The sequence below is a fragment of the Anabas testudineus genome, chromosome 1, assembly GCF_900324465.2.
Source record: "Anabas testudineus chromosome 1, fAnaTes1.2, whole genome shotgun sequence".
Lineage (NCBI taxonomy): Eukaryota > Metazoa > Chordata > Actinopteri > Anabantiformes > Anabantidae > Anabas > Anabas testudineus.
Window position 1 is genome coordinate 9,584,988 of NC_046610.1, and position 26,700 is coordinate 9,611,687.

At 39.1% G+C, this 26,700-nt stretch overlaps 3 protein-coding genes across 5 annotated transcripts; 2 read left to right on the forward strand and 1 right to left on the reverse strand.

The window, feature by feature from the left end:
* Positions 1 to 460: 460 nt before the first annotated feature.
* Positions 461 to 7,982, forward strand: ppm1k (protein phosphatase, Mg2+/Mn2+ dependent, 1K). Of its 2 annotated transcripts, none has more exons than XM_026359961.1 (7): positions 461 to 577; positions 1,661 to 2,191; positions 2,327 to 2,427; positions 4,915 to 5,080; positions 5,391 to 5,535; positions 5,746 to 5,880; positions 5,968 to 7,982. In XM_026359961.1, the coding sequence occupies exons 2-7, from the start codon at positions 1,722 to 1,724 to the stop codon at positions 6,097 to 6,099; spliced, it is 1,149 nt and encodes a 382-aa protein (XP_026215746.1). In that variant the 5' UTR covers positions 461 to 577; positions 1,661 to 1,721; the 3' UTR covers positions 6,100 to 7,982. The 2 variants fall into 2 exon arrangements, with proteins under 2 accessions (XP_026215746.1, XP_026215747.1); XM_026359962.2 differs by lacking the exon at positions 461 to 577 and adding an exon at positions 691 to 804.
* A 918-nt stretch (positions 7,983 to 8,900) lies between these two features.
* Positions 8,901 to 18,454, forward strand: abcg2d (ATP-binding cassette, sub-family G (WHITE), member 2d). Its single transcript, XM_026358920.1, has 15 exons — positions 8,901 to 9,115; positions 10,144 to 10,203; positions 10,293 to 10,407; positions 11,094 to 11,246; positions 11,365 to 11,522; positions 11,635 to 11,786; positions 11,906 to 12,001; positions 12,268 to 12,518; positions 14,070 to 14,152; positions 14,683 to 14,772; positions 15,732 to 15,853; positions 15,931 to 16,085; positions 16,398 to 16,487; positions 16,943 to 17,055; positions 17,140 to 18,454. The coding sequence occupies exons 1-15, from the start codon at positions 8,901 to 8,903 to the stop codon at positions 17,285 to 17,287; spliced, it is 2,001 nt and encodes a 666-aa protein (XP_026214705.1). The 3' UTR covers positions 17,288 to 18,454.
* Positions 18,455 to 18,687: 233 nt separating this feature from the next.
* pkd2 (polycystic kidney disease 2) lies at positions 18,688 to 26,700 on the reverse strand. 2 transcript variants are annotated; one of them, XM_026360655.1, is made up of 15 exons: positions 25,741 to 26,700; positions 25,203 to 25,316; positions 24,244 to 24,377; positions 23,422 to 23,672; positions 22,846 to 23,070; positions 22,429 to 22,657; positions 22,167 to 22,337; positions 21,882 to 22,063; positions 21,669 to 21,789; positions 21,472 to 21,570; positions 21,065 to 21,186; positions 20,842 to 20,959; positions 20,561 to 20,721; positions 19,982 to 20,129; positions 18,688 to 19,579 (listed from the first exon to the last, which is right to left on the reverse strand). In XM_026360655.1, the coding sequence occupies exons 1-15, from the start codon at positions 26,162 to 26,164 to the stop codon at positions 19,379 to 19,381; spliced, it is 2,700 nt and encodes an 899-aa protein (XP_026216440.1). In that variant the 5' UTR covers positions 26,165 to 26,700; the 3' UTR covers positions 18,688 to 19,378. The 2 variants fall into 2 exon arrangements, with proteins under 2 accessions (XP_026216440.1, XP_026216439.1); XM_026360654.1 differs by having other exon boundaries at positions 20,561 to 20,724; positions 25,741 to 26,698.

Genomic DNA, 26,700 nt, shown 5'->3' on the forward strand with positions numbered 1-26,700 from the left:
CACCTGTCACCATTAAAAAATCTCAAACCTTCAGCACTAAAAGTTGAAGTTTTAGCTTCGTTGTGGATTCAGTGTATTAATACATAACATAAGCAGCAAATAAATCATGATACAATTTACATTTACATTTTATTGTTAGGACGTTTGTATTTTTCTAACTAATAAAATCTTGCATTTACGTAATACACTTTTAAGTATTTCTACACTGTTTTATCGCCGCTTAACTAACTTTAAAACATTTAAGTTCCAATGGAAATGTTGATGGGAGCTTATTTATATCCCCACCTGGCTCCAGCCTACTTCAGCATCATATGGTGCTGTGATTGGCTGAGAGAATAACAAGGCTGCCAGTTAATGATTGGTGTTTACGGTTGTCATTAAGAACACGTAAACCAATCAGCTGCTCCATTCGTGGGGCGTGAAAGGAGGCGTAGACGTGTCCAGCATGCTGATTGGTGCGGTGACATCACAGAGCTTGATGGCGGAGGACCAAAACAGGACGTCAGGAGGATGTTGTTGACTATTTCATAACTGTATTTTCTAACTAAAAACACCCGACAACTATAAGACTGATAAGGTTTGTACGTGTTTATATTTCTCCATTTATTATTTTCCATTATATAATTGTCGCTGGCATATTTATACACACTAGTTGTATACATTAACAGTTCAATGTTTTTCGTGCCGTATACAAGCAGTGTTTGTTTTAATAAAGTTTTTTAGAAAAAACGTTGGCAACCGGTTTCATTCAGTTCCTTGCAAGAAACCAGCACAGGATTAAATTGCAAATTACAAAGATAAAAGGTATGATCTGTTGTCAAAACACCAACGCAAGGTCAAGGGGATGGTCACGGTAACGTTAGACAAACCGCGAACCTCTTAGGTTAGTCAGCGATAGCCACCTAGCTAGCTAGTCTGCTAAGACAGCTATTGTTACTAGCAGGCTAGTTAATGCTAACGCCAAACTGCTAATTTTAACGTTTTGTTCATTCGTTGTTTTCACAAATGCAACGCTAATATGATATTTAGCATTTGTTCAGTATTAGGTTATAACTGAAGGACAGGCACACGCCGTGTCACAAATGGGTTTATGTAATCGACATAACGTAATGTTATTGGTATGTTTTTAGCGTATGTAGCTAGCTGTACTGATGTTGCATCATTCAAGTAACAGTAGCTAACATTTATCTTAACGTTGCTTTAAGTTAAATCATGTTTTGAGCAAATGTTGCACTGCAGCATACAAAAGGTCTTGTCTAGCATTATCGCACCACCACTGTTAAACTTACACGATGTATTCATTATTAACATTTAATTGAATAATGTTCTGTACATGGAGAACAGTTTCTGTTCTATTGAAGGAAATTGTTATGCAAAAGTTTCTTTAGCTCTTCAATTTGTGCATCTTGTTTAAAAAAGTAGCAGGGTTGCATCATCCTAACCTGTTTGTCTGCTTCAGTATAAGTAGAATTCAAAGTGTTTGTCTAATGATTTCTAGTTTGTTGAGACCTTTAACCCAAAAAACACCAGAGTTGTGGCAATAGCCTTTAGACATTCAGGGTTTTTTTTTTTTTTTTGGCCCCTCCTGAACAAACAACAAAGACTTTAGTAATGTTCATTTAAATTCTGCAAACAGTCTAACTAAACAATTTTTCTTCAGTGTTTGGACATTCCTCTTCACCTGCATCCAGTGCTTCTCCAGTGTCCGTGCTGTCAGGGTGATGTCAGCAGCTTGTCTTGTGCGCCTGGCAAGGTGCAGTGGTCCTCATGTGGGTCGCACTGGTCTTTTACAGACAGCCCTATTTCCACCCCCATCCCAACAGGACAGTTACCTCCAGTTCACACTCTTCCGAAGACAACTTTACAGCCCTTCAGGACAGCGGCACAGCAACATACGCTTTGATCCAGACAGCAGTGGCCAGCCCACCACATGGGATTCATTTGGCATCTGGGACAATCGTATTGATGAACCTATTTTGCTGCCTTCCAGCATTCGCTATGGCAAGCCCATTCCCAAAGTAAGCTTATCGAAGGTAGGCTGTGCTTCACTCATTGGTCAACGCAAGGAGAACGAAGACCGCTTCAAAGTCTCCCAAATGACTGACAGCATCCTCTATTTTGCTGTGTTTGATGGGCACGGAGGGCCAGAAGCAGCTGACTTTTGTGAAAAGTATATGGAGAAGTTCATAAAGTAAGGAAATTATTAAATATGCTCTAGACATATCACACCAGTCACTGTCAAGTTAGTTGTCTACTTACCAATTCTAGACACTAAAAGTCCTAACTGTGTATTTTATTTTCACTATAGTTTTTGTTGTTGTTTCAGGGATCTTGTGGCACAGGAATCAAATCTGGAATTGGTTTTAACGCAGGCCTTCCTTGAAGTAGATAAAGCTCTTGCGAAGCACTTACACGTCTCTCCAGATGGTAGGTTCTTTCATGCTGCATAGACATAAATATCCAGTATATATGCACACATTTGTGTAGGTAATGACACTTTTCTTATTCTTTCCCTTAAAACTGACCTTGGTTATTCTACTTAGGGTTTAAAACACTGGATATACCAACTAACATGACCTGAGTACTTTTGGTTAGAGGCCTGTCATTTAACCCGGTATTACTTAAAACCTGCAATAAACTAGCTACAATTAGACCAAAACACTAGTGCTTGACTGCTTCCAGTATTTTCACATACAGTAAGGAGACAAATTAAAGGAAGAACCTGACTACATGTGTGAATAAACAAATGAACGTGAATGTTTCCATACAGGGAAAGACGGGGCACTGAATAGTTTTTGATGAAGATGAAAATAAAATGAATCATATAATACCGTCTTTATATTTACCAGATCTCAGCACAGTTAATAACCTATGTATAAAACTGCATTCCCAGACTGAGGGAATATCCTTTGAAAGAGTTGTGTGCACATCTTACAGTAGAGGTCAAGAGACTACAGAGTGTATGCCAATGAATATTGCAGCTATTCTAAAGGCTAAATGTTGTTTTCCCTTTAATTTGTCATCCATCTGTTGACATTTTCTCAGTCTGCAAAGTATATTGTCTTTAACATGGGTATTGAAATTGATGTTAGGAGTAATTTGTGCATCCCCAAACGTCTTCACTTATCTGACTTACCTGTTTGCCCTAGTCATATAGAAACTTTTGAAGTTAGCTGGACTTTTCTCAAGCAGCATTATGTCTGATTAAGGTTATCTATTGATAGCTAGCATACCTGTTATGTGGCCATACATCGGCCACGCTGTGTGAAATGTCCCAATATGCCTGTGTGTGTGTGTGCATGTTATCTACGGCAGCTGCTGACCCAGCTAAGAGCTGGAGGCCCTTGGCACCAGTGTGGATGACGAGAGGCTAGATATTGAAGGAGAGTCCAGCGGGTCCTAAATCCTGGACTACTGGAAGGTTCCCTATCTTTCTCTCACTCCTCTCTCTTCCTTTTCTTCTCTTAACAAGTGTATGCAAAGCTTCTTGTGAGAGTGCTTCAGTTTGACAAGTTGTATGACATGTACAGTATCTTCAGGAAGTATTTGGACACTTTCTCTTTAATTCCCAATATCCATTTTCACATCCATCTAAACTTGATAAACCATAATGACAAAGTGATAAGAAATTTATAAAAAATATAACTTTATATAACTCAACCATATTAAAACTGATAGCACATTTAAATATCCTTAACACTGTGACACATTTCCCATCCTAGTCAAATTTCAATGAAAGTTTGTCATGATGTGCTAAAACTAGCCTAATAGCTTAATGGTAATACATAATAGAAATTCCCTTTTAACACACTAATGGAGATAACATCAGTAGTGATGTTATACAGTAGTAGTGAGGTCTAAGCCCCCCTAAGGATGAAATCCTAGAACTGCCTCTGCTGCAGATCTTATGAAAGATATTATATAAAACAATTTCTAGTGCTTTCAGTCTTGCTAGGAGCATGGTGGCCTTAATAATTGACATGGAAACCACCAGGCCTCTGTAGGCCCTTGACCAGAGAGGTTACCGAAAAGCCCAAACAAGTCCTCTGCAGAGATGGGGGAATGGGTAAAACTGCCCAATTTCACCCAAGAAGATTAGAAATGAAGAGGTCTGAATACTCTCTGAAGCCGCTGTATGTTGTTAGTGACAGATATAGTAGCATGCTTAATATACAGATAAGTGTTAACTCAACAATTAGTGTAAAATCTACATTGTTCTTGCTTGTTTATTTGGAGAGAGAAAGGTCTAATGCAGACCTACGAATGTCTGCAGAGTGGAGATGTTTACATTTTGTGTGTAGTTATGTGTACATTCACTGCTCAAATGATCTTTGTCAGACATTCAAAGTTTGTTGAAACCATGTTGCTTAGTTAATTTTTTTTTAAATAAGACATGTTACTGTTTACCTGCATTAATAAGAATTTTTAGAAGTTACCATTACAAAGCACCAAATATAAAAAAAAATCATATCATTTTCCTTTATTATTTGTGGTGAAATATCCACATTTTGTAACTCTAGATAATTTCATTCAACTGTATTTCTATATACAGTATCTCTGTTAATACTGGTAAAATACTTTTTTAATTTTATGTGTTAATTTTTAAAAATGATCAAGTGTGGTAAAGTTTTAACATTTATTATTTTTAGGTTCAGCCTTAGATTTAAATGTGCTGTAAACTTTCCTCTGGACCTCAACTCTATGCTGAAACAGTTCAACCTGCATGTGTGACTGGCACCTCTCCTGTTTACTGTGTAATCTGTAGTTCTCTTTACGACTTCCCACCCATATGTCCATGTTTTAGTTTGGGGATGTGAGCGTGTGAGATACACCATGTCGTTGTTGAACAGTGACTTTTTGTGTCAGTCTTAATGCTTTGTTCCACCTCTGATGTGTATTATTATGTCTCTGTAGTACCAGGTGTAAATGCAGGAACTACTGCCACTGTGGCCCTGCTGAGGGACGGCATTGAGCTGGTGGTGGCCAGTGTTGGTGACAGCCGTGCCATGCTGTGCCGCAAAGGCAAGGCCCTTAAACTCACGGTTGACCACACTCCTGAGAGGAAGGATGAGAAGGACAGGTACGTCAGTGTTGCCTTTTATTTTTTTCTAGGGTCGTTGTTACACTAGATAAACTTTTTTTTCTTTCTTAATAGCACATGGATTTTGTGATCCCACACAATTGTCAGAATAACTTTATCAAGAACTTATCAGCACAAATTAATGAAGACTGTGCAAGTCCAGGACAGTTGTGCTACTGAAACTGTTCTAAATGAGAGTGTAACTAAATTGGCATATTTATCAGTGTCAGAGTTGTATCTGCTGTTATTAGTTATCGCTGCTATTTCTTATTTGTGTTCTTTTTTTCTGTCTCTCTGAACTTGCCTCAAGGATAAAGAAGAGTGGGGGCTTTATTACCTGGAATAGTCTGGGGCAGCCACACGTAAATGCCAGGTTGGCGATGACACGCAGCATTGGAGACTTTGACCTTAAGAACATGGGGGTCATTGCTGAGCCTGAGACCAAGAGAATATCGGTATGTTTTGAAAAAATGGAGTTGATCATAATTTACACAGGAATAGTAAGTTATATAATTTTGTTAGTATTTAAGAGTTGGTTTGCTGCCAAATCTAAAACCAAGTGCCTAGTGAACAGTTGAAATGTTTGTGTATAGGCTGGAGCTGTAGGAGGTAGATTGGAAGCAAATATAGCAATTCAGTGATTTTATCGCTGTCCCTTTCTTCAGTTGCATCATGTCCATGATTCGTTCCTGGCACTGACCACAGATGGCGTTAACTTCATTATGAACAGCCAGGAGATCTGCAACGTCATCAACCAGTGCCACGATCCCAAAGAGGCAGCTCAGAGAATATCTGATCAGGTAAGACATTCATGTGTGACTTTACATCCCCTCACAGTAAAAGCCTGTATTGTATAATTGAATTTTATTGTGATTGTCTTCTCTCAGGCTCTTCAGTACGGTTCAGAGGACAACAGCACAATCATAGTGGTGCCCTTCGGCGCATGGGGAAAGCACAAGAGTTCAGACACTAGTTTTTCATTTAGCAGAAGTTTTGTGTCCAGTGGTCGCTGGGCATAATCCTCTGGACCTGGTATAAAAGGGCGTGGTCTGTGGACCTCATTAATGTGTGCAATACAATCAATTAACAGTGCCCTAGAGGAAACATTATAAAGAGTGTGGCTTGTCCAAACACCTACACGTAACATAAGAGTGACAACATGTTATTCCGAGTAGCAAGGTATTTATTAGCCTGTGTGAAATAAGAGGCAGTGAATTCATGATGTGCACTAAATACAGCCAATGACCTTATAGGTGCTACTGTAAAAGCTGGGAAGTGTTTGAATGGCAGACAGGAATTCATGATGACATGCAGACTGTCGCTCAGCAAACATGTAGGACTTATACTAGTATTCCTCACTGTCTGCAATTCATATAATTTTAAAGTCTGTTTAGCTGTTCATAAGGCCCAAGTTCACACTGTTTTTATTATAATATTAACTAAAAAACATCATTTTAACGTTTTGTTTTTGTTTATCTCCATTGTTTGATTTTGAGACGTGATCGTAGGACCATATACGAAAAAAAATGAACCTCAACCTAATGCCTAAGTTAATTGGATATTAATTGTGTGACAATTAAAAATAACTTAAATGTATGTACATGGAGAGCCTCAGAACATCTGAAGTACATGGAATATGTTTACTACGAACAAAAAAAGTCTGACTGCTCTGACTTTTTGTCAACCAAGGAGCTTCCTTTTTGATTGTTGGGTAAAAACATCTAAAATAGATGATAAAGAAATATTAATGGCATTGAAATTGCTTTGGTGTTTCTTTATTTAAACTTACCTCCACTGACCTCCACTCCAACCTATTTTCTAGGAACTTTCCCACAAACAAGGTTTTATATATGTTGTTTTCTTCATACTAAGAAAAGCACCCCTAAAAAGCATTGATTCCCTTTTCCACAATGGTGATGGTTTAACAAAACCCTGGCTGTTCTGTGTTCTGGTGAATTAGTGGGCTGCGTGAATAGAGTTTGTTTATGCTGTTCGTAAGAACGACATGTCAGTAAAATAAAATAAAAAAACAAGATATTCTTGTTTCTTGCAGTTTGAACATGGCTCTAGCTTGTTTAAGTGTTAATATCTGTGCTGATTTGAAGCAAGTCTTGGGGCACTATGATGTGTTCAGGGTACAGAAATGTACAGTTTTGTAAATAACTATTTATGTACAGCTGGAAAACTAATAGTGCTCCATCACATGTACTTAATATCACAGCTAAATCTGTCGTATTTGATTATTTCACACACGCAGCACCTAGGTGTTGTGTAAAGTGACATGTATTATTTTAACTGTAACAATCAGTAATACAACAGTGAAGAATTGTTCAGCTAAGAGCCATGTATGACAGTGTGAATGTTTTCTTCAATGCCCTCCATGACTTAAAAATGCAATCCAGTCATCTTGGCTCACCCAATGTGAGTGGATCGTTTTCCAATGTAAAGCAGATTTAAGTCGTACATAGTTTTATTCACTGTTGTTGTGAGTTTTTGTTTTGTGGTTGTTTAAACTAGACAAATGCAAAAATTCATATTTATCTGCATACTTGTGCTGTCGGAGGCTGTGAGCACAGTTTCCTCTCAAACACCTTGTATAAATGTGTTGTGAATACACTTCTTCTCTTTCAATCACATATTGAATGAGAGTTTGAGTTGTTATAAAAGGACTTTGTAATTAACACATGCTTCTTTCAAGTCTCCTCCTCTGTTTATTATCTCTCACAGAGTGTTCCGTGATTCTTTCTTGTACTTGTTTAATTCCTTTTGTAAAATAATCATGATAGCCGTGGACCTGTATCTGGGACCTAAATGTGACTGTTTCAACAATTGTATTACTGGAATTATGTTTCTAAACAACTTGTGACACAATTAAAAATGACACATCAAATGGTCAAGTCTAGTGGCTTCTGACTTTTCCATCTGTTCATGTATTTACTGAAAAATGCAGGAGAATTGATCGAGGCTGAAATTAAACATCATTAGTAATAATCATAATTATTAACCATTTATTGTTTCAGGTCAATGTCTACTCACACGACTGTTCTGCAGCAGTGGCCAACGGAGTTAATCCCAGCTTTAAATTCAAATTGATGCAACGCAGACAAGTCAAACAATATTATCATTAGCACCACCTTTCATGAGTCAGCCCCCTTTTCATGACGTAAAAAGACAAAAGAACTAAACTGACTCCATTTTAGCCTTTCGGGTCATTTTGACGGGTGAATAAAGGGTTAAACCACTGTGCAGCCTGGTGGGATCCCAGTGAAGTGTGTGTGGTTGTATGGTGAGGCACCTGTCCCTGCTGTCATCAGCTGATGTTAGTCTGCTCGATCAGTCTGCAGCAGCAGCAGAGCTTCTGGAGGCTGCAGCACGGTCCGCATCAGCAGCTTTCTCACAGTTTCCCAGCTCGGTAAGTCACTGCAACAACACGTGTGCTCACTTTTTTGGTGGAAATTTTCTCAGGATGTCGACAATACGTGTATTTTGTTTTACTTTCAGTTGTGCAGAAGATGTCAGTTACAAGAAGAAGCTACTGAAGTTAGAGTTGGTCTAAGGTTTTAAGCCCTTTATGTTAAGTTTAAAATTAGACTAGTGTCTGAAGCTAAGATTTTAAATTACACAGGTCATGATTGCTAAATGCCATATAGCTGCGAAATACTAATAACAAAGGTTAGTTCATTAATTAATATTAATATTGTTGTAGTAGATTTGATCTGTCTGTGGAGCCGTGACGTGTCATTGTGCATCGTATTAGTCTGTAACCAATCAGTAACACGGCTGATCCCCAACAGATCACTGTCACTGCCTGCTACTGAAGATGATGGAGAGAGGCGGTCACATCAACATTGCAATGATAGACGATATGGGCACCAATGGGATGCCCAGGTCAAAGGTCGTCACAGCTGTGGACCAGAAGAAGCAGTCGTGTGGATCCACTGTGAGCTTTCACAGCATCCACTACAAAGTACAGCTGCAGAATGGCTTCTTCTGCAGGAGACAAACCAGTCCCAAAGAAATCCTGGTCAACCTCAAGTCAGTCCTAAATCTTCTGCACCCTCTGTACCTGTTTGTTGTTCTTTGTCAGTTATTTTAATCTATATATCTATAGGATATGTTAAGTTGTGACACATTGGTCAGTCCACTCATTCACTAGATGAAAATGTATTAAACACATTTTGCATTTACTCAACTGTCAACTGTTTCAAGCTAATTATAAGTAATATCATAAGTCTGATTATTTTTGTTGTGTTGATTATTTATTTTAATTTGTGTAGAGTAAATTTATTGCAATAATTTTGTGAATACATTCATTTGGAGGAGACCATGCTTTAGTAAAAAAGGCAGCAGTTAATCCAGAGTAGGACAATAGTGAATGGCCCCTTATATTGGATTCTTTCTGATGGTATTAAATACAGCTGCAGGCTGGATTTCCCATGGAAGAATGAATCATTTCACACAAGTGTTTGGGCCTTTTTCTGCCACAGTGTTAATTATATGATATTAAGCATGGTTTCTTGCATATAATCTCTCTGATGCACTAAAGAGCAGTCTGCCAGGGAAACGAATTAAACACCATCACGTGATCCACTGCCAGTCTTTTAATTCCAGTTTATATCACTGACTCTTTCTAGTGTTTTTGTGTAAGTGCTCTCTCTCTCTGAAGTCAAAGGATTTGCTCTTGAAGTCTTTTCAATAGTTTAACACAAAAGCTTTTTTGTCTGCAGCTTTTAAGAAATGTTCATTATATCCATAACAACTGCAGAAAACCATTTTATGAGCATTATCTTATTTGGGACGAGGAAAGGAAATTAATTGTGCTGTGAGGAAAATGATTGAAGTGCTTCTAAGTTTCATCACATGTTTAAGAACTATGTTAATCCACTTTGCCTCACACTCCAAGCATTTGTATTGTAACACTGACAAACTAAAGTGAAAACTTTACCACATACAGCTTAAACCTGTGTCCAGGAAATTTGAAGTGCCCTAATATTAAAGTCCAATAATAAAGTAATTTATTATGTTGAACTGGAAACATGCAGCTGTGTGTTTCTCTCTTGCAGTGGGATAATGAGACCTGGCCTGAACGCTATTCTTGGACCTACTGGAAGTGGAAAATCTTCGTGAGTATTGTGCTGATGTGTAAGAAGAATATTTTCAAACAATTATATGTAAGTACTTATGAGTTGTTGTTGTTGTTGTTGTTTTTAAGGTTCTTAGATATTCTGGCTGCAAGGAAGGATCCCTCTGGCCTCTCAGGAGAAGTACTCATTGATGGAGCACCACAGCCTCCAAACTTCAAGTGTCTCTCTGGCTATGTGGTCCAGGTGAATATTCGTTACTTTACTTAAACCTGAATTAACACAAGTTTTGCAGTCAAATCAATCTATAAACAGAATATTGACACGTTATTATTGTGTCAGTGATGAATTTCTTACAAACTGTTGCTTGTTTAGTGCATAATGAGCAGACATCAGCTTTCATTTAGAGGTTTGTTTGTGTCGCCCTGATAAATGTAAATGCTCTAAAAACTAGAGTATTGCAGCTGAAAATGAATCTAAAGAGATCAATAAGAGTGAACAAAATCGTATTTGAAAAGATGCTAAAAAGCTCCAAAAAGCTGTGGAGAATTGCAGTGGAATCATTTTGAGTTTTCATTTAGGTTTCAGCTCAAAATATAAATAATAAAAAAAAAAGGTTCACAAAACACACAGCCTCACATGTGTCGGTCATGGCTTGGAGTTGCTTGGCTGTTGATTGATCGTGTGAGTCATGATGACTGTAGCCGGCTGAATTCAGAGGTGTTCAGAAACATTTTATCTGCTAATTTGCTAATGATCCAAAAACACATGGACAAATCAACATCGGACTTTCCCAGATGGAAAAGTTGCAGGTTGTAGGTGGTCAGGTCGGGCTGCAGTAAAAACCTGGAATAACATATAAAAAGAAGACACCAACCATTCAGTGATGTCAGTGAATCACAATAGACAACATGCTTTTGTCTCCCACTCAGGAAGACGTGGTCATGGGCACACTGACTGTGAGGGAAAATCTACACTTTTCTGCAGCTCTGAGACTGCCCAGCTCCGTGCCGCAGAGCGACAAGGAGGCTCGAGTCAATCACCTCATCAAAGAACTGGGTCTCACCAAAGTGGCTGATTCCAAGGTTTATACGCACACACACGTCCGACATGTCCCCGTCACTAAAACTAACCTCTAAAGAAGCGAAGTGAGTCATGCTTCAAGACAGATTGTGTTGTTCTTTTATGGGTGTTTTTCCTCAGGTGGGTACACAGATGACACGTGGCATCTCAGGAGGAGAGAGGAAGAGGACGAACATCGGTATGGAGCTTATCATTGATCCCTCAGTTCTGTTCCTAGATGAACCGACCACAGGACTAGATGCTAGCACTGCTAATTCTGTCCTCCTGTTGCTGAAAAGGTAATGAAGAACCTCCTCTGATTTCATTATGTTCTACTCCCATGTTGACTGATTATCATCTCCTCTGTGCTACAAATACACATCCTAAAAGGCAGCTTTACTCTGTTTTCAGAATGGCCGCACATGGTAGAACCATAATTATGTCCATTCACCAACCTCGCTACTCCATCTACAGACTGTTTGACACTTTGACCTTGCTGGTTAGTGGAAAAATGGTGTATCACGGACCAGCGGAAAATGCTTTGAACTACTTCGCCAACAGTGGTGACTACTCTGTAGAAAACGATTACTATCACAAAATCTGAACTAATGGATGTTAACTTGTACATTTTCAGTATCTCACAACAAAAAATGGTTAAATAATAGTCAATCAAATGTTCTAGGTTATCCTTGTGAGCCTCACAACAACCCAGCCGACTTCTTTCTGGATGTAATTAATGGAGACTTCACTGCCACAGCCAAAATACACGGCTCTGAAGGTAATGAACACCATGGATAGACTTTACCATCATGGCTACTATCAAGATTTAACAATGTCTTAAGTCTTTATAATACTGTATGATGGATTTGTAAACATTTTGCACACATAAGGAGCAAATGAATGTGCATTTCCTTTATAATTTGTGCTTACAAATCAAATAAATTACCATTTGTAAAGATCAAACCTTAATTTAAGCAAAAACGGTTCTTTCTGATTCCTATATGTTAAATGTGAGGAATTGCTGTTCTGTGTGCATATGACCAGATCTGGACTTTGAGGAGCTCAGCAGCTCCAGGCAGAGCATTGAGGAGCGTTTGGTGGAGGAGTACAGGAACAGCAGCTACTTCAGCGACACACGAGTGGAGCTGGACCGCATCGTCCAGGACAAGGAGTTTGTAATGCGTCCGCAGTCGCACATCATAACCTACAACAGCTCCTTCATGCATCAGCTACGTTGGGTGCTCAAGAGAACCTTCCAGAACCTCATGTTGAATCCCCAAATATCTGTAGCCCAGGTATACAGTACATTATTATCCAACCTAAAATACAAAACCTGTGATGACGTGTCATGAAAGTATTTTGTTTCAAGTTTAAGACAGAAACAGAAAAAATATTACGCAAACATTAAGCAGAAATAGTTATAAATTGTTCCTGAGTAAGTTTTAGACAAATTTATAAATGTCTTCTTCAACCTTTAGACATACTCAGGCTGTTTCCCCCCATTTCTAGTCCTTATACTACGCTAACTTAGCTTACTATACAGTCTCTAAATGTGGATTTTAATGTCTTCACCAACAGTGAATAAACTAAGCTCTCAAAATGTCGAACTACTCCTTTAAGCTGTGTATTCATGTATGAGGTAATTTATTCTACACTGAACGTCTGTTTTCTTTCTACTGAATTAGAGTTTTCTCTCTTTCACTTTTTTTCTGGTGGCAGCAGCTGCATTTTTAAGTGTTTAAATGTTGGCATTTCCATTCATATCTGTTTGGCAGTGCTTCAAAAGAAAGAAATACATACAACATACCATTTATTAGTGTTTATTGATAGTTTTTCCCTTTAAATCTCAAATCCCTGGTCTCTGAAATCCCTAATCCCAAGTCTAAGGTCTACAGCTCCGACAGACGAATCCCTAATTAACTTCTCGGTTTTTTGGCTTTTAGGTCAGGGGTTTAAACATGAGTGACTCTGTTAAGCACTCCAAGAACTAAAAATCATCTTCTTACCTAGATGAACAGCATTCATAGACAGCACTTTGGAGAAGTCAAGACTTAATGCTCATTAGTCACCCCATGGCGGCCAAATGCCGTCAGAAGTCTCCTCACTTTAAGAATTATTAACAGATAATTGGCCCTAAATAAGTCACAATAATCCTACGAGAAGGGCTCTAGGTGGTGTAGGCACTGTAATCGGCTTTGGCGACTGTTGTGACCCCACTCTTGCCTCTTTGGACTAGGATCTGAACTGATATCATATCTGGCCAAAGCCCCTTGGCCCTGCTTTGGGACTCATCACATGATGGCGTCATGACCTATCCCTCCACCACGCCGCTTTCACATGAGGGGCTGAGGGGATGGAGTGAAAAAGGCTCAACCTTATTAGCTTATCCCTTCGCCCTGGGAACCGCTTAGTGCTGTCATAATCTGTAAATTAAGATTTAAAGTTGTGTTGCCTTCACTTTTCTCACTCTTTTGTGTCATCTTCGCCCGCCACCACGTCTGGTTGTTGTTTCTGATTCGCTTGAGCCCTGATCCTCAAACGCAGCGGCTTTTCTGACAGTGATTTAAAATTGATTTACAGTACACATTCAGGAGAACAGTGGTACTGAATCAAGAATTAAGAAGAATTTTAACATTTCAAAAAAGCAGTTGTCTGTCATTTATGAGGAGTGTCATCATGCAACATTTCACAAAGACCGTTCAAATAAGCCGAATATCCAAGAAAAACTTTGCATTTCTTTCAGACTCATCTCTCAAAGTACAAATGATCCAAATGATGAGGATCTACACATGAACTGTGTAGATCCTCAGCATTTCTTCTGCTGTCTTGTGTTTTTGTCTGTGCAGCTGGGAGTCAACGTTTTCCTCGCTCTAATCGTGGGAGCCATTTTCTTTGGAGTCAAAGATGATCAGAGTGGTATCCAGAACAGGTAAGAGAAAAACACTGTACATGTCCCTAAATGTTAGCTGTAGTCCCATCCTGAAAGTACATGCATAGTATATTATTACATAACTTCTCATAGGTTTTATATTTTCCAGTTGTTTTTGATTTGACTTAGATGTCAGATTATGTCGATCATAAAATAGCACAGACAATTCTATTACTATAGTTTGTTGGGTGTAACCTGGAACTAACAAGCCCTGTAAAGCACATTAGAAATGTCTGTGCTGTTTCACTTTTTGTTCTGTGAATGCCTCAGTGCAATAAAAGTACCTAATCTCACTAATTTCAAGGTCAGTGTATCTCATTGCAAACCAGTATAGCAGACCACCTCATTATGCAGCTTAAATGCTTTAACTTAATCAATCCTCCCGCATTCTACTTTATACTGGGTTCAATCACTTTGCACTCAGTGACCTCATAAGATGTTGTACAATAATCTGTACAGTGAGTTTATTGATGCTGTCTTTCACTTCGTTTCAACTTATTATTCAGATTTTGATTTGTTGTCTCCCACAGGATGGGTGCTCTCTTCTTCATCACTATTAACCAGTGTTTCAGCACTGTCTCGGCAGCTGAGCTCTTCATCATTGAGAGAAAGCTGTTTGTGTATGTAATCTGTTGTTCACTGTATTTTCTTTTATTCAACCAGATGTTTTAAACCAATGTCAACAAACAGCAAACATCTTGAGTTTCGTTCATCTCTAATTAAATTAGGTAACTAGACTGAAGTATATTAACAGTGTCAACTAATATCTGGGCAGCTGTCTGCTGAGAGTGACCACTGATACTGTTAATAATCAGGGTCATGAAATGAGCTAATGACTACACAGCAAGTCAAGAACACAGATCCCAGTCTCAAAAACTGAGTGTAGAAACAAGATACACATTCCAACTAGCATTAAGTTGGCAGTTACTGTGTATACCTCCACCAACCAGTCAGCTTGCAGTGTACATGCATCACTATCCCAATTCTTATTCGAATCAGTTCATCTATGAGTGGAGGTTTGTGGCAGATGTAATGAAATACCATCCATACTTTCCTCACATATTGTAACAAGAATTGGACAGACGTGAGGTCACAGCGACCTTGATCTTTGACCACCAAAATGTAATCAGCTTATCCTTGAGTCCACGTCGGGGTTTCTAAAGAAATTCCATAAAGTCGGTAGCATTCACAATAATGGCTCGGATGAGAAATAAGGCTGTCGACAGCATGGAGTTAAAAATATACAAACAAACTCTGATCAAGAGTTCATTGTACTGAAGAAGAAAAAAAGGTGCACAAAATAAGGAACCGCTCATTACAGCTAATCTATCAAATGTGGTGGTGGTTCTGTCCTGGCTGCCAGTAGAACTGACATTTGTTGATGATTTCACTGCTGATTGAAGCGATAGCATGAATGCAGACGTATACATTTTCATCATTGAAAGAATCTGCAGGATATGTCAGCTGACAATGAGTTTAAGATGTGTCTGTTGAGTTACTTTTAAAACCTTTATGCACCCTGTGTTAAAAGGGTTGTGTCCCCTACGCAGTTTGATTTTGTGTTTATTTCTGATGACAGGCACGAGTACATCAGTGGCTACTACAGAGTGTCTGTCTACTTCCTCTCTAAGATCCTGTCTGACATCACGCTGCGCACCATCACCTCTGTCATCTTTAGCTGTATTGTCTATTTTATGATCGGTAAGACATCTGTAAACTAGCTGATTTGTGAAACTGATCTTCGACTGCCACTAACGACTGTGTGCGTGTCCACACAGGGCTCAAATCCACAGTAGCTGCGTTTTTCACCTTCACACTGACAGTTACTCTGGTGGCCTACACAGCCACGGCCATGACCATGGCCATCTCAGCGGACCAGAGCGTTGTGGCCCTAGCCAACATCTTCATGACTATCACCTTTGTCTTCATGATGGTGAGAGCAGTTGTAAATGCACATAAACATGTATCTGCATGATAAATTGGATACAGACTGTGTCGAGTAGGCCGCACATAATAGAGTTTTGACTATTACATCTATTCACACCCTCCTTCAACTGTCTGCCTAAAGAGTCTTTTCAGGTCAGCTGAAATTTGTTTAAGCATTGTACAAATAATACTTCAGGGATTGGGGGTTAACTTGAAAATATCAAAAAAGACTGGGACTAATTACATTAACAAAGTGTACCAATGAACCAATGTCTTCTATGGAACAAGTCTATCACTTGGGTCTGTGTTGTGTTTGTAGATTTTCTCAGGTCTCTTGGTGAATCTGCCCAGCATCATGGACTGGCTAGCCTGGCTGAAGTACTTCAGTATTCCTCGCTATGGACTTGCAGTAAGTCAGTAGTACTAAGTAGTAGTACAAGTAGTTTACCTTTAATGTGTTTATTTTAAATCAAAAACTATTCTAGGAGAGATTTTTTATTTTACAGCTGATCTTCATATGTTCACTTCTTTCTTCTTGGTCACATATTAAATATAAAAGTATATTATCCCAGCTGGTAGATGGCTTGTAGCAGCAATTCTGAATGGCTGGGACTGTAGTTTTACACTACTGTGGAAATGTTTTAGAGAAAATAAAGAAATAATAAAGCCATGGATGATTTGTATTTATCAGTTAACTTCATACGAAAGCCAAACCAAGTGCCTTCTTGTTCTTTCTGTCAGTGAAGATAATTCTTCATGATTCTGATTATTATTATATCAGTGGTCACATGTCATGCTGCAGAATGAATTTGGGAGTGATCAAAAGCCTCCCTGATAGTAGATATTACCTCTGTCTGTGTCCAGGCCCTGAAGATCAATGAGTTTGTGGGTCTGAAGTTCTGTGAGGAGGCTGTGATCCGAAGCACCAACATGTCGACTGTAATGAGCAACTGTAGCATGAGCACAGCTGGCCTGACGTGAGTAGATCTCTAAACGTGCTCCAGCTGTATCTTTATCATGCTCCTCTAGTGGCTGACCAGTTTGGAAATGCCCTCTTTCAGTTGTACAGGAGAGCAGTATCTGGAATATCTGGGACTAGAGTACACCACCTGGGGACTGTGGGAGAATCACGTCGCTCTGACTGCTATGACGATCATATTCCTCATCATCTCCTACCTGAAGCTGCGCTACGTCCAGAAGTTTACTTAAAAGTGTGATTCCGCTTTCAGAAATGTTGTCTTTCAAGAATCAGACCAGTAAATGTTTCACAAATATTTCACCACTGATACAACACTATGACATTTTGGGAGAAATACCTGCTTGCTGTTTGAGTTGGATGTCCTTATGCTAAGCAAGGTTAATCACTTTCTGGATCCAGCTCAAGTGTTAACCTGGAATTATTCAACTTTTTTTTGCCAACTTTGTGTTAGAGCAACAAGCTGTAAACTGATATGTTATTATGATATGGTAAAATGTTACTAAACTAATTTAAGTGCAGTATTCCTTCGTTTTTAGTCCTGTTAAATATGAATTTGTTAAAGCAAATTATTGATTAGAACAGTTTCACTTCAGCTCCTACTAGATATGAAATAATTAGTCTGTTAATTAAACTTTCAGTAAATTAAAAGCATAACAGGTATTTCCCAAAATGTCAAACTGTTTCCATTATCATATACTTATATATTCTGATACAGCTTATTCAGAACATGTAACATTTCATGTAACCTTGGTCTTGTGTTTTTTGTTGCTGTCATCTCATTTTGCAGTGTTGAGATGAATGTGTTGGGTTATGATGAAATTCAAAAAAATACACTGTATTGTATTTTAGAGGTATAACTTTCCAGTAATTTCCTAATTGATTCTTTATAATTATTAGTGTATTCTGCAGTATTTAGTTAGTGCATAGGTGTATAGGTCTGTAGCACACATACAAACCCAACATACATGTAGTAGTTAGTATAGCAGTACTGTATAGTGTTTATAGTAATAGATAGGTTATGATTGAATAATACAATACAATACAATATAGAAAAGAACCTTTTCCATTATTTTGTGTATTGCCTCTATAATTTGTACCAGATTCATTGTTATTTTCAGGAAACCTTGTACAAATGTATTTGGAAATGACCTATGATAACATGTTACCGAATATGTTAATTGTACAGTGGTATCAGCAGATATATTTTTTGAGTTGTCTTGTACTTTGCAGCCAACTTTTTAAGAAGTTACCACTTGCTAGTGTGTGGCCTAAAGTGATTACATTTAACGTGCATTATTTCAACAGGTTTTATATCTATCTTATTTTGTCTAATCAACATGAAGGAAAAATATGTTTAATAAATTGATATATCCAGATGCACTTAATTCTTAATGAGTCAGAATAAAAATATTATTGCACTCTTTTTGTATTCAGTACCTTATATTATGAATTAACTTTTTATGTATCACAGATTTCATGATGTGATCTCACAGTTTGGGACACCCTTGTATGTATATCTTGTAGTTTGCTTGTTTGTTTGTTTGTTTTTTGTTTACTTAAAATTAATTTAACTCCAAACCACAGAAATGAAACATATTTTAATAAAACATTTTATTTGACAAAAGAAATTAAAAGAAGAAATAGATTGTAAAAAAAAGTAAGGCACAGGAAAAAAATAATAATGCATGGGTTTCCCATGAACACTAAATGCACTCCGAATCGAAGTTTGTTTCAAGTTATGTATCATAAAATGATAACTGATGTACAGAAGATGAGTAAATATAATAGAATGTGCCACACTTGTACCTACTGTATGTTAAAATTATGAAAGAAAATCAGCAAAGTTAACATTCAAAGAAATGTTCTTTAGGTATTTGTTGAAATGCTAAGATGTGTGAGTACAGTGGTCAAAAGCACGAGTACAACTGAGTAGGTTTGCAGACTGATGTATTACATCCATTACTATGTCTAATACTGTGATTTAATATTGTACTGTAGATCCTTCATTATTCTTAAGTCTCTTTCACACATTTCTATATTTCCCTTCATCATCCTGTTAAAATATTCTTTCTATTTGATAATAGCTTTAGACAGATTAGAGAACACTTTTTGTCTCAGCAGATCCTCGCTCACTTTCAGTGCATCTGAGGGGAGGTGCATTCGACTTTTGACACCTTTGTATTTCAAGGAATTTAAACAGCTGTAATAATTATTTGCTCTACAAATATTGTCCCACATCTGAACTGACTTTTACCACTGTGGGGAAATTTCCAATAGAGAGTTTCTTTCCACAGTGGAAGACTCCTCAGCTTGCCAGGTCTTCAGACATGAGAACTCCCATTTGTGCTTGTATCGAGTCCATCGGTGGACAAGGAAGATGATGGACGGGGCCGGGGACCAACTGGAGTGGTTGGCTGTGGATGGCTGACCTGTGAGACCATGTCATCAGACTCCCACCGCTCCATTTCCTCCCTCACCAGCCTGTCCGTGTGGGCGTCTGTATCGCGTCCCACACGCTCATCCTGACAGACAGAAACAGATTGAATCATTCACATTGTTTACATGCACACAAGAGACCAGATTACGCAGGAAATCGCACAACTTGCAGTCATTCCTGCCCAGCGTTTAATCTTAATAGAAGCATAGCTTGTTTACCTCAGTTATGTAAGCTAAGATGTTCCCTGATTGTCTGTGAGTGTTTCAGTTTCCATTAGATCAGAAGGATACTTTGCTCATGGTGTCTACTGTCACTGACTTGACTTTCACTATCTGTACATATCCTGTGTTATTCCTGTTTCTTGTTTAAAGTCACTATAAACCTGTATATGTATAAACCCATTTAGAAATAAAAAAGCTTGGTGATTATTCTCTTTGGGTTGATTGAATAGATTGTAAATGCACTGATCGTATATCCACTGTCTCACCTCTATGACCCCATCAAGCAGTCTGCCCACCACATCTCTCCTTTTAAGATTGGCTCTCTCCATGACTTCTAGCTTCACGATCACAGCGTCCATCTTGGACACTATGCTGCCGATAGAGTGCTCCATCCTTTCCACACGTCTCACCAGCCTGAGAGACACAGAGCCATTAGTCCTTGAATTACATGTCCAATGTGTCATACTACTATACTTATTTATACTGTATATCTAGGTAAACAATATCTCATCAAAAGTAACTGTATAAATGCATAAAATATCTTCAATAGAATAAGCTAGTCCCATTACATTAACAAACAATAAATTATTAAACAGTTTTTCAAGTTTTCACCAAACAATGTATCAGTTAACTGAGAAAATATCCAGCAGATTAATCAATAATATAAACAAATACTACTCTATCAGTATAAATTCATTTTGTAGCTGTGCTGTTCTAGGACCACCAGGAACTGACAACCTGATTTCAGTGAAAACAGAGGTCTGTGGATAATTACAGCTGAGCTCCTTCCTCTATGTAACTCACCGCATAGAAGTTATAGCATAATAAAAACTCAAGCTCCCTACATTTGAAACTCTTCATAGGAGACACCCCCTGAGCTGCTGCCATGGCGACGAGAGCTGTGGCCGCTGTCCTCATCATCGTCCTCCTCCGAGTCGTCCTGGGTACGAGGGAAGCTCCGTCCTGTGCTGGGTCTAGTCAGCGAATTGCGTTCCAGATCTAAGTCCTCCTAGCATAGGAGCAGAAAAACACTGAGCATCTGCAGTTGTTGGCGATGTGTAGAGGCTACTAGTGAGAACCAGTCACCAAAACCAGTGGGACAAACTGTGATGACATCACCACTCACTCTCTCTTTTTCCAGGTCGTCTCTCATTTGCTGATGTTCATGCTCAGTCAGATCCTGATCACCATCTTGATCATACTTAGCAAATATGGCCTGAATCTCTGCATCCGTGTGGCCCTTTCTGAGCAAAGACAAAGTCAAAAGACACTTAAGACAAATTAAACTCAAGCACTTTACTGATGTAATAATACTCAACAGATTTAAATAGAGTTGAGGTTTAGGTCACCCTTTGAGATCCTGACGTAGTTCATCAAAGTTCAGTTTGCCCCCAGCCTGACGTAAACTGTCAGAGATATCGTCTACGGCCGTCTTCTTCAGTCTCAGCTTCATCAGCGCTTTGTTACAACCCTAAGAGGTCAGAGGAAAAATAAGGAATCATCTCGTCAGTCCTTTGATATGTGGTTTGATCAATCAGAAAAAATGTATAAAAACTTTGTTTTTACTATATAAAGTAACAAACTACTGCAAACTAATATTTACACTAATATTTTCTATTTTTTGTAACAAGATGTTACAACCAGAACTAAAAAATTGCAGTATTAGAACCACTATGACCCCTTTCTATTATTGGCATGGCAGCAAAAAATGATGTGAATGTCAATGAAAGCCAAAATAAATGATGTCGCTCAATACCTTCTTAATGAGGTCAGTCATTTCCATCTCAGACCTCTGCTGGGACATATCAGCCTTCACCTCAGAGTATGTATCATTGATGATGGCCAGGAACATGTTCTATGTAGCAAGAAAGTGAAAACATGTTAGTGAGATAACATACAATGTGTTAGCAGGGTGCATTTATTGTGTCTTTAACACGTGACTCCCCTACTCACCATGAGTATGAAGAAAATAAAGAAAACAAAGGTGGTGAAGTAGATAGGCCCAAGGACTGGGTTTGCCTCCTCAATCTCTGAGAACTCAAAGTCTCCCAGAATGATACGGAACTGAGTGAAACTACACACACATCAAAACGTTTCAACAGGTTTTAACATTAGGGAATTAAGTAGTAAATGTACATGTGTGTGTTGTACTTTAAATGTTCTTACATGCTGGCTTGGAAAGTGCTGAAATCATTCACTTGGGTCCCAAACACCAAGTAGGCCAGCTGAGCATAGGCCAGGAAGATGATAAAGAACATGATAGCAAAGCCCACCAGGTCCTTGGCACAGCGAGACATAGTACTGGACAGCTGGCTCATGGTCTTATTGAAGTTGATGAACTTGAAAAGCTGAGAGGGTTGAATCAGAGGGTAAGCATCAGTCTCCGCTGGCTGGTTTGTCTTGTTTGCACTAATTATGGACTGATTCAGAACCAAAGTAAAAGATTTATACCTTGACCCAGGAAAAAAAGACAATGACTGCTGCAACGTTGTTGAACTGGACCTGCAGATTGGCCAAAGTCTCAAAACTGGGATGGGCTGTGTGGTTCTCTAACAGGCCTTTGAGAAGGTTGCCAACCATGGCTGTTCTGGTTATGTTCATGATAATGGCAACACCACACAACTGAGGAAAGAGAAGGCAACAAAGCCAGTCAGTCGTGTTTAATAACTTAATATGTTACTTTAATTACCCCAAATTCAAGCTTGATACACACCATCACAATGAGAACATCCAGACAGTTCCACAGGCTCTTGAAGTAATGCAGGCGATGGATGCGGATTTCCAGCACCTCCTCCACCACATAGTACAGGACGAATAAGCAGAACGCCACCTCACACACACCCACAAAGTAGTCCCAGCTGGAAACATATCGTATCAGACGCACTGTCTGAAACTGTGAGGAGGTCAGCACCCCACCAGTAGCAGGGAACTCCACCAACAACCTGACGAATGAATCACATTATGTCAGCTTTCAGTGGTTACAAATGTTTTACCTGTGTTGAAGTAATTGTCACTGCTGAGTACTACTATTTACTTTTAACGTGGAAGTACATTTGTGATGCTGGTCTATGTAACTAAAACTGAAAACTGACTTGACTTAAATAGATGTGTTGTGAATTATGATTATTACCTAGCGATGCAGAAGAGATTGATGTTGCCATTGTAGACGGAGAAGTCCAGAAACACTGCTCTGGTCCCTCTGTCCAGCCACAGGTGGTCTTTGAGAAACTGTAGTTGGATTGCTGAGTCCTCTTTAGTACGAGACAGATCTTGGTAGTATCCTCCACCTCCATATTGAGATACCTGACCACGGTAACTGCTTGCATTCATCTCACTCCCTGGTGTATAGACCCACCTGACAGACATAATAACAAATTGTATATGTAGGCAAAATGGTGATTTGTCCATTCTCAAATCTGACTATTTATTTTTATTCAGAGCACACAAACAAAGAAAACAGTTCTGCTAAGTAGCTGCTAAGTAAATGACAAATTTGAACAGCTAAAATAAAGTAATACAACACAAAATTAACATAAATTAGGCAAATATCTGAACATTCACGGTAACAACTATGGAAAACAAAGAGACGAACAACTAGCTTCCACTGTACAGTACTTGTGAGCAAATGTACTTAGTTACTAACCACTTCTGAGTACATCAATCCATTCTCCAACCAGCATTGTTCCAATTACATGCAATGACTTACGCAGTTCCATTCTTAGGGCCAAAGGAGGCAGTGTCCTCGTTGGCTGGGGTGTACATGCTGTAGCAGTCCTGCACCTCATCCCTCAGATCTTCGTGGATGGAGCAGGACTGATTGTGGACTCTGACCTGCCGGAGACGTGGCACTCCAAGGAGGAGGTTCTCATAGTAGATGAGACTCTGATTCTCTGGCAGGTTCTTGTTGTTGTACCACACCTCCCAATACATGCCATTGAGAAATGGTCCTTCTGTGAACTACAGGTTTAGGTTAGTCTAGATTATGCGGCAGACAAGGCCAGATCTATTTTACCTTTAAATTAAATGTGTCACTACTGCCGAAAAGAGGATTTTTCCAAAATATTGGACATATTTTTGTTCCCAACTAATTCAATTTATATTTAAAATTGAAAACAAATGTCTATTGTGAACAGCTCTACTTCTTTTTAATGATATTTCTATGTCTTTATGGTGTTTTTTTTTGTTCCCACATTTGTGCAAAAGAACATTTTAATGGACTTCAGAAACTACTGAGAACCACATGACATGGTTATTATGGCACAAACCAAAAACAGGAGGACACAGCTAGTCTGGTTATGTCTGAAGGTAATAAAATCTCCCTTACAATCACCTCAGAGGCTCAGCAATTAGGAGCTGGAATTCAGATGTTAGGCTAGCTGTTTCCTTGTACAGTACATAGACTGTTTTAAACCTGTCAAGGCTTCTTTTCTCAAGACGTAACACAATTAGCTATAATACCAGCTAAAATAAAAACACAGTCAAGTTAGCCTGACAGAACACTTCACCCAAAAAAGAGAGAGTATTTTACCTTCCAGAAATCCTCCATGGTTGAGAGGTGCTTAAACGTGGAATGGTCTCCAGGAGAGAGCGGTGTGTCCAGAAACAGCTGAGACATGACTTTGGTATAGTAGTACATATTGGTACTCACCATCCCATAGGTCACTGTTGAACAAATCACATTACACTGTTACTTACTAAAAGTATGTATGCAGATTCCTGTTAGCACCAGACGCAACAACAACCACAACGAACAAATGAAAACAGGCAGAATTCCACTGCGTATATTTTTTCTGTGTAGTCATGAGCTGTTTACGTGCATGTATGCATCCTACAAAGAGTTAATAAAATTAAGTCATACTTGAATTAAACCTTGTTTTGCCTTACCTATTCATTACTAGTCCCTGTAGTGCACAGTTTTTATGAGAGAGTAGCTCTGGAAACTGCTTTTAATAGTCAATCTCTGCCTACCAGAATACGCCTAACTCCATCCTGCCAGAAAATAATTTCCTGGTCCACCCTAAACCACAGTTTGACAAGAGTGAAGTTGTAGAAACTTTACCATTAGTTTTTCGCCACACACATTTTAATTATTTTTGCCAAAATGTGGCTCTCAAATTTGTGCCCTTGTTAGAATTTAAGCACCTTGACAGGAGTAGGAGGTTGGAGTTTCAGCTGCCAAAACCATTAGGCATACACCAACTTTGGAAAAAAACTATCAGCAAAAGGAAAGGTGCCCAAGCATATTTGGTGCCACATTTAAAGAGCTTTTAAGAGCTATTCTATGAGTCACTTGGACCAACTGTCAGTTCAGACCAGGACTTGCTTCTGGCTATAAGGCTATAGTCTTATTTCCCAGTTGAGAATGTTTTTTCACATATATGATTTCTCTGCATGCTTTAATAAACTATCAAGAGTGAGAAATGTCGGGGTTATGTCTATAAATACACGTCAGATGTCATTTTGCTGGATGATGAAGCATGTACTTACAAATACAAATAGTGATGAGGAAAGCGACGTATGTGAGCATCTCTCTCAGCACGTTCCTGAGATATCGCTCTCGACTACTGTCACTGTCTTCCATCAGCTCTGTGCCCCATAGAACTGCAAAGGAGACAACGGGTCAAGCATATAATTACAACGACAATATGTTCTGCCTGAGTCACTGGCTAAGATGGGCTCCTATTCACTGAAATATTAGACCAACTTATTCCATTAAAAAAAGTATTATGATGAAAGATTATCAGCGAGCTTGTACTGATTTTACTTTAGTTTTTTTTTTTTTTTACTTGACTTATATCTCTTTCCAACCTTTTTTGCCTTTATACACATGTTAGTAGTACAATCAGTGAACTACCTACTAGCAGACATTTTCAATAACAAGTTATAGTGACACATACTAAACACAGTTTTACAACCTGGAAGCACTCATTATATTTGTTATGGCCATGATCTCGGTTATAGTGTGATCTGTTGACAATTGGTAAACTATTTTGGAAATGCGTATTTACAAAAGACAGCGACTAACTTCTGATTTTTTGCAGTATCTGCTTCAGACAGTCGGGGTGATCATGTCTGTCTTGCTGCTGCGGATCCACAGTCGGAGTCGGGTAGAGTCCTCCTCGGGGGATCTGGGTGCTGCTTCCCCCGCCGGTGTAGCTGCCCAGGCCGCTGCTGCAGCTGCTGCCAGAGGCCGTGGAAACCGACCTCCTCCCTGGACTGGCTGGAGGCCAGTCGGCCTCCATGATCTCGTCCTCGGGCTCAAAACCCGGGTTATCCCGACTCCACGCTTGTCTGGACGGAGGGGACGGAGTCCCGACGACTCCTCCGAGACCCAGGTCTTGATGCTGGATGTTCTCCATCTCTATCCCCTCGCTGGAGTCCAGTCTGTGCGGCGACCGGCCGCTCTGACTCTGGGGTGGCTGCTGAGGTCTGACTCTGGATGAACTCATGGTTAAATGATCTATTTCTTATCTGGAGTTTGGCATCAGAAAAACTGAACGATCACTTATCTAAACAAGTACAAAACCTCCAGTTTATAACACTCAGTGTTTACAAGAGCTGAAGCTCTTCAGAGACACTGAAAACCAAAAACACACGGACTGGGAAGGTCAGCTAAATAACTAACTCAATCAAAAACCTAAATGCATAAAAAAAAAGTACAGTGTGTAAAAGTAAAATAAGCACATTTAATGATGTTTCTGCTCCTCATCGCCACAGTTCGTCGTCTGCACCGTCAGCAAAGTGCTAGAAAAAAACTTTTCAGGAGTAAAACGAGGCCCCGCTGGTTTTAAAAACATCTCCAGTGGCTGTAACACGATGCCTTTAAAACATTTAAAGTTGTTAAACGACAACTGGACATTAACTACGGGGATTAAAACTCCGTCTTTAGGCGAAATAAGGACGGTAACGTTACTTCCCTTGCCCCAGGACAGCCATCTTGCTGCTCCGCTGTTTCTCCAAACACTCCGGACTCAGATTACATGAA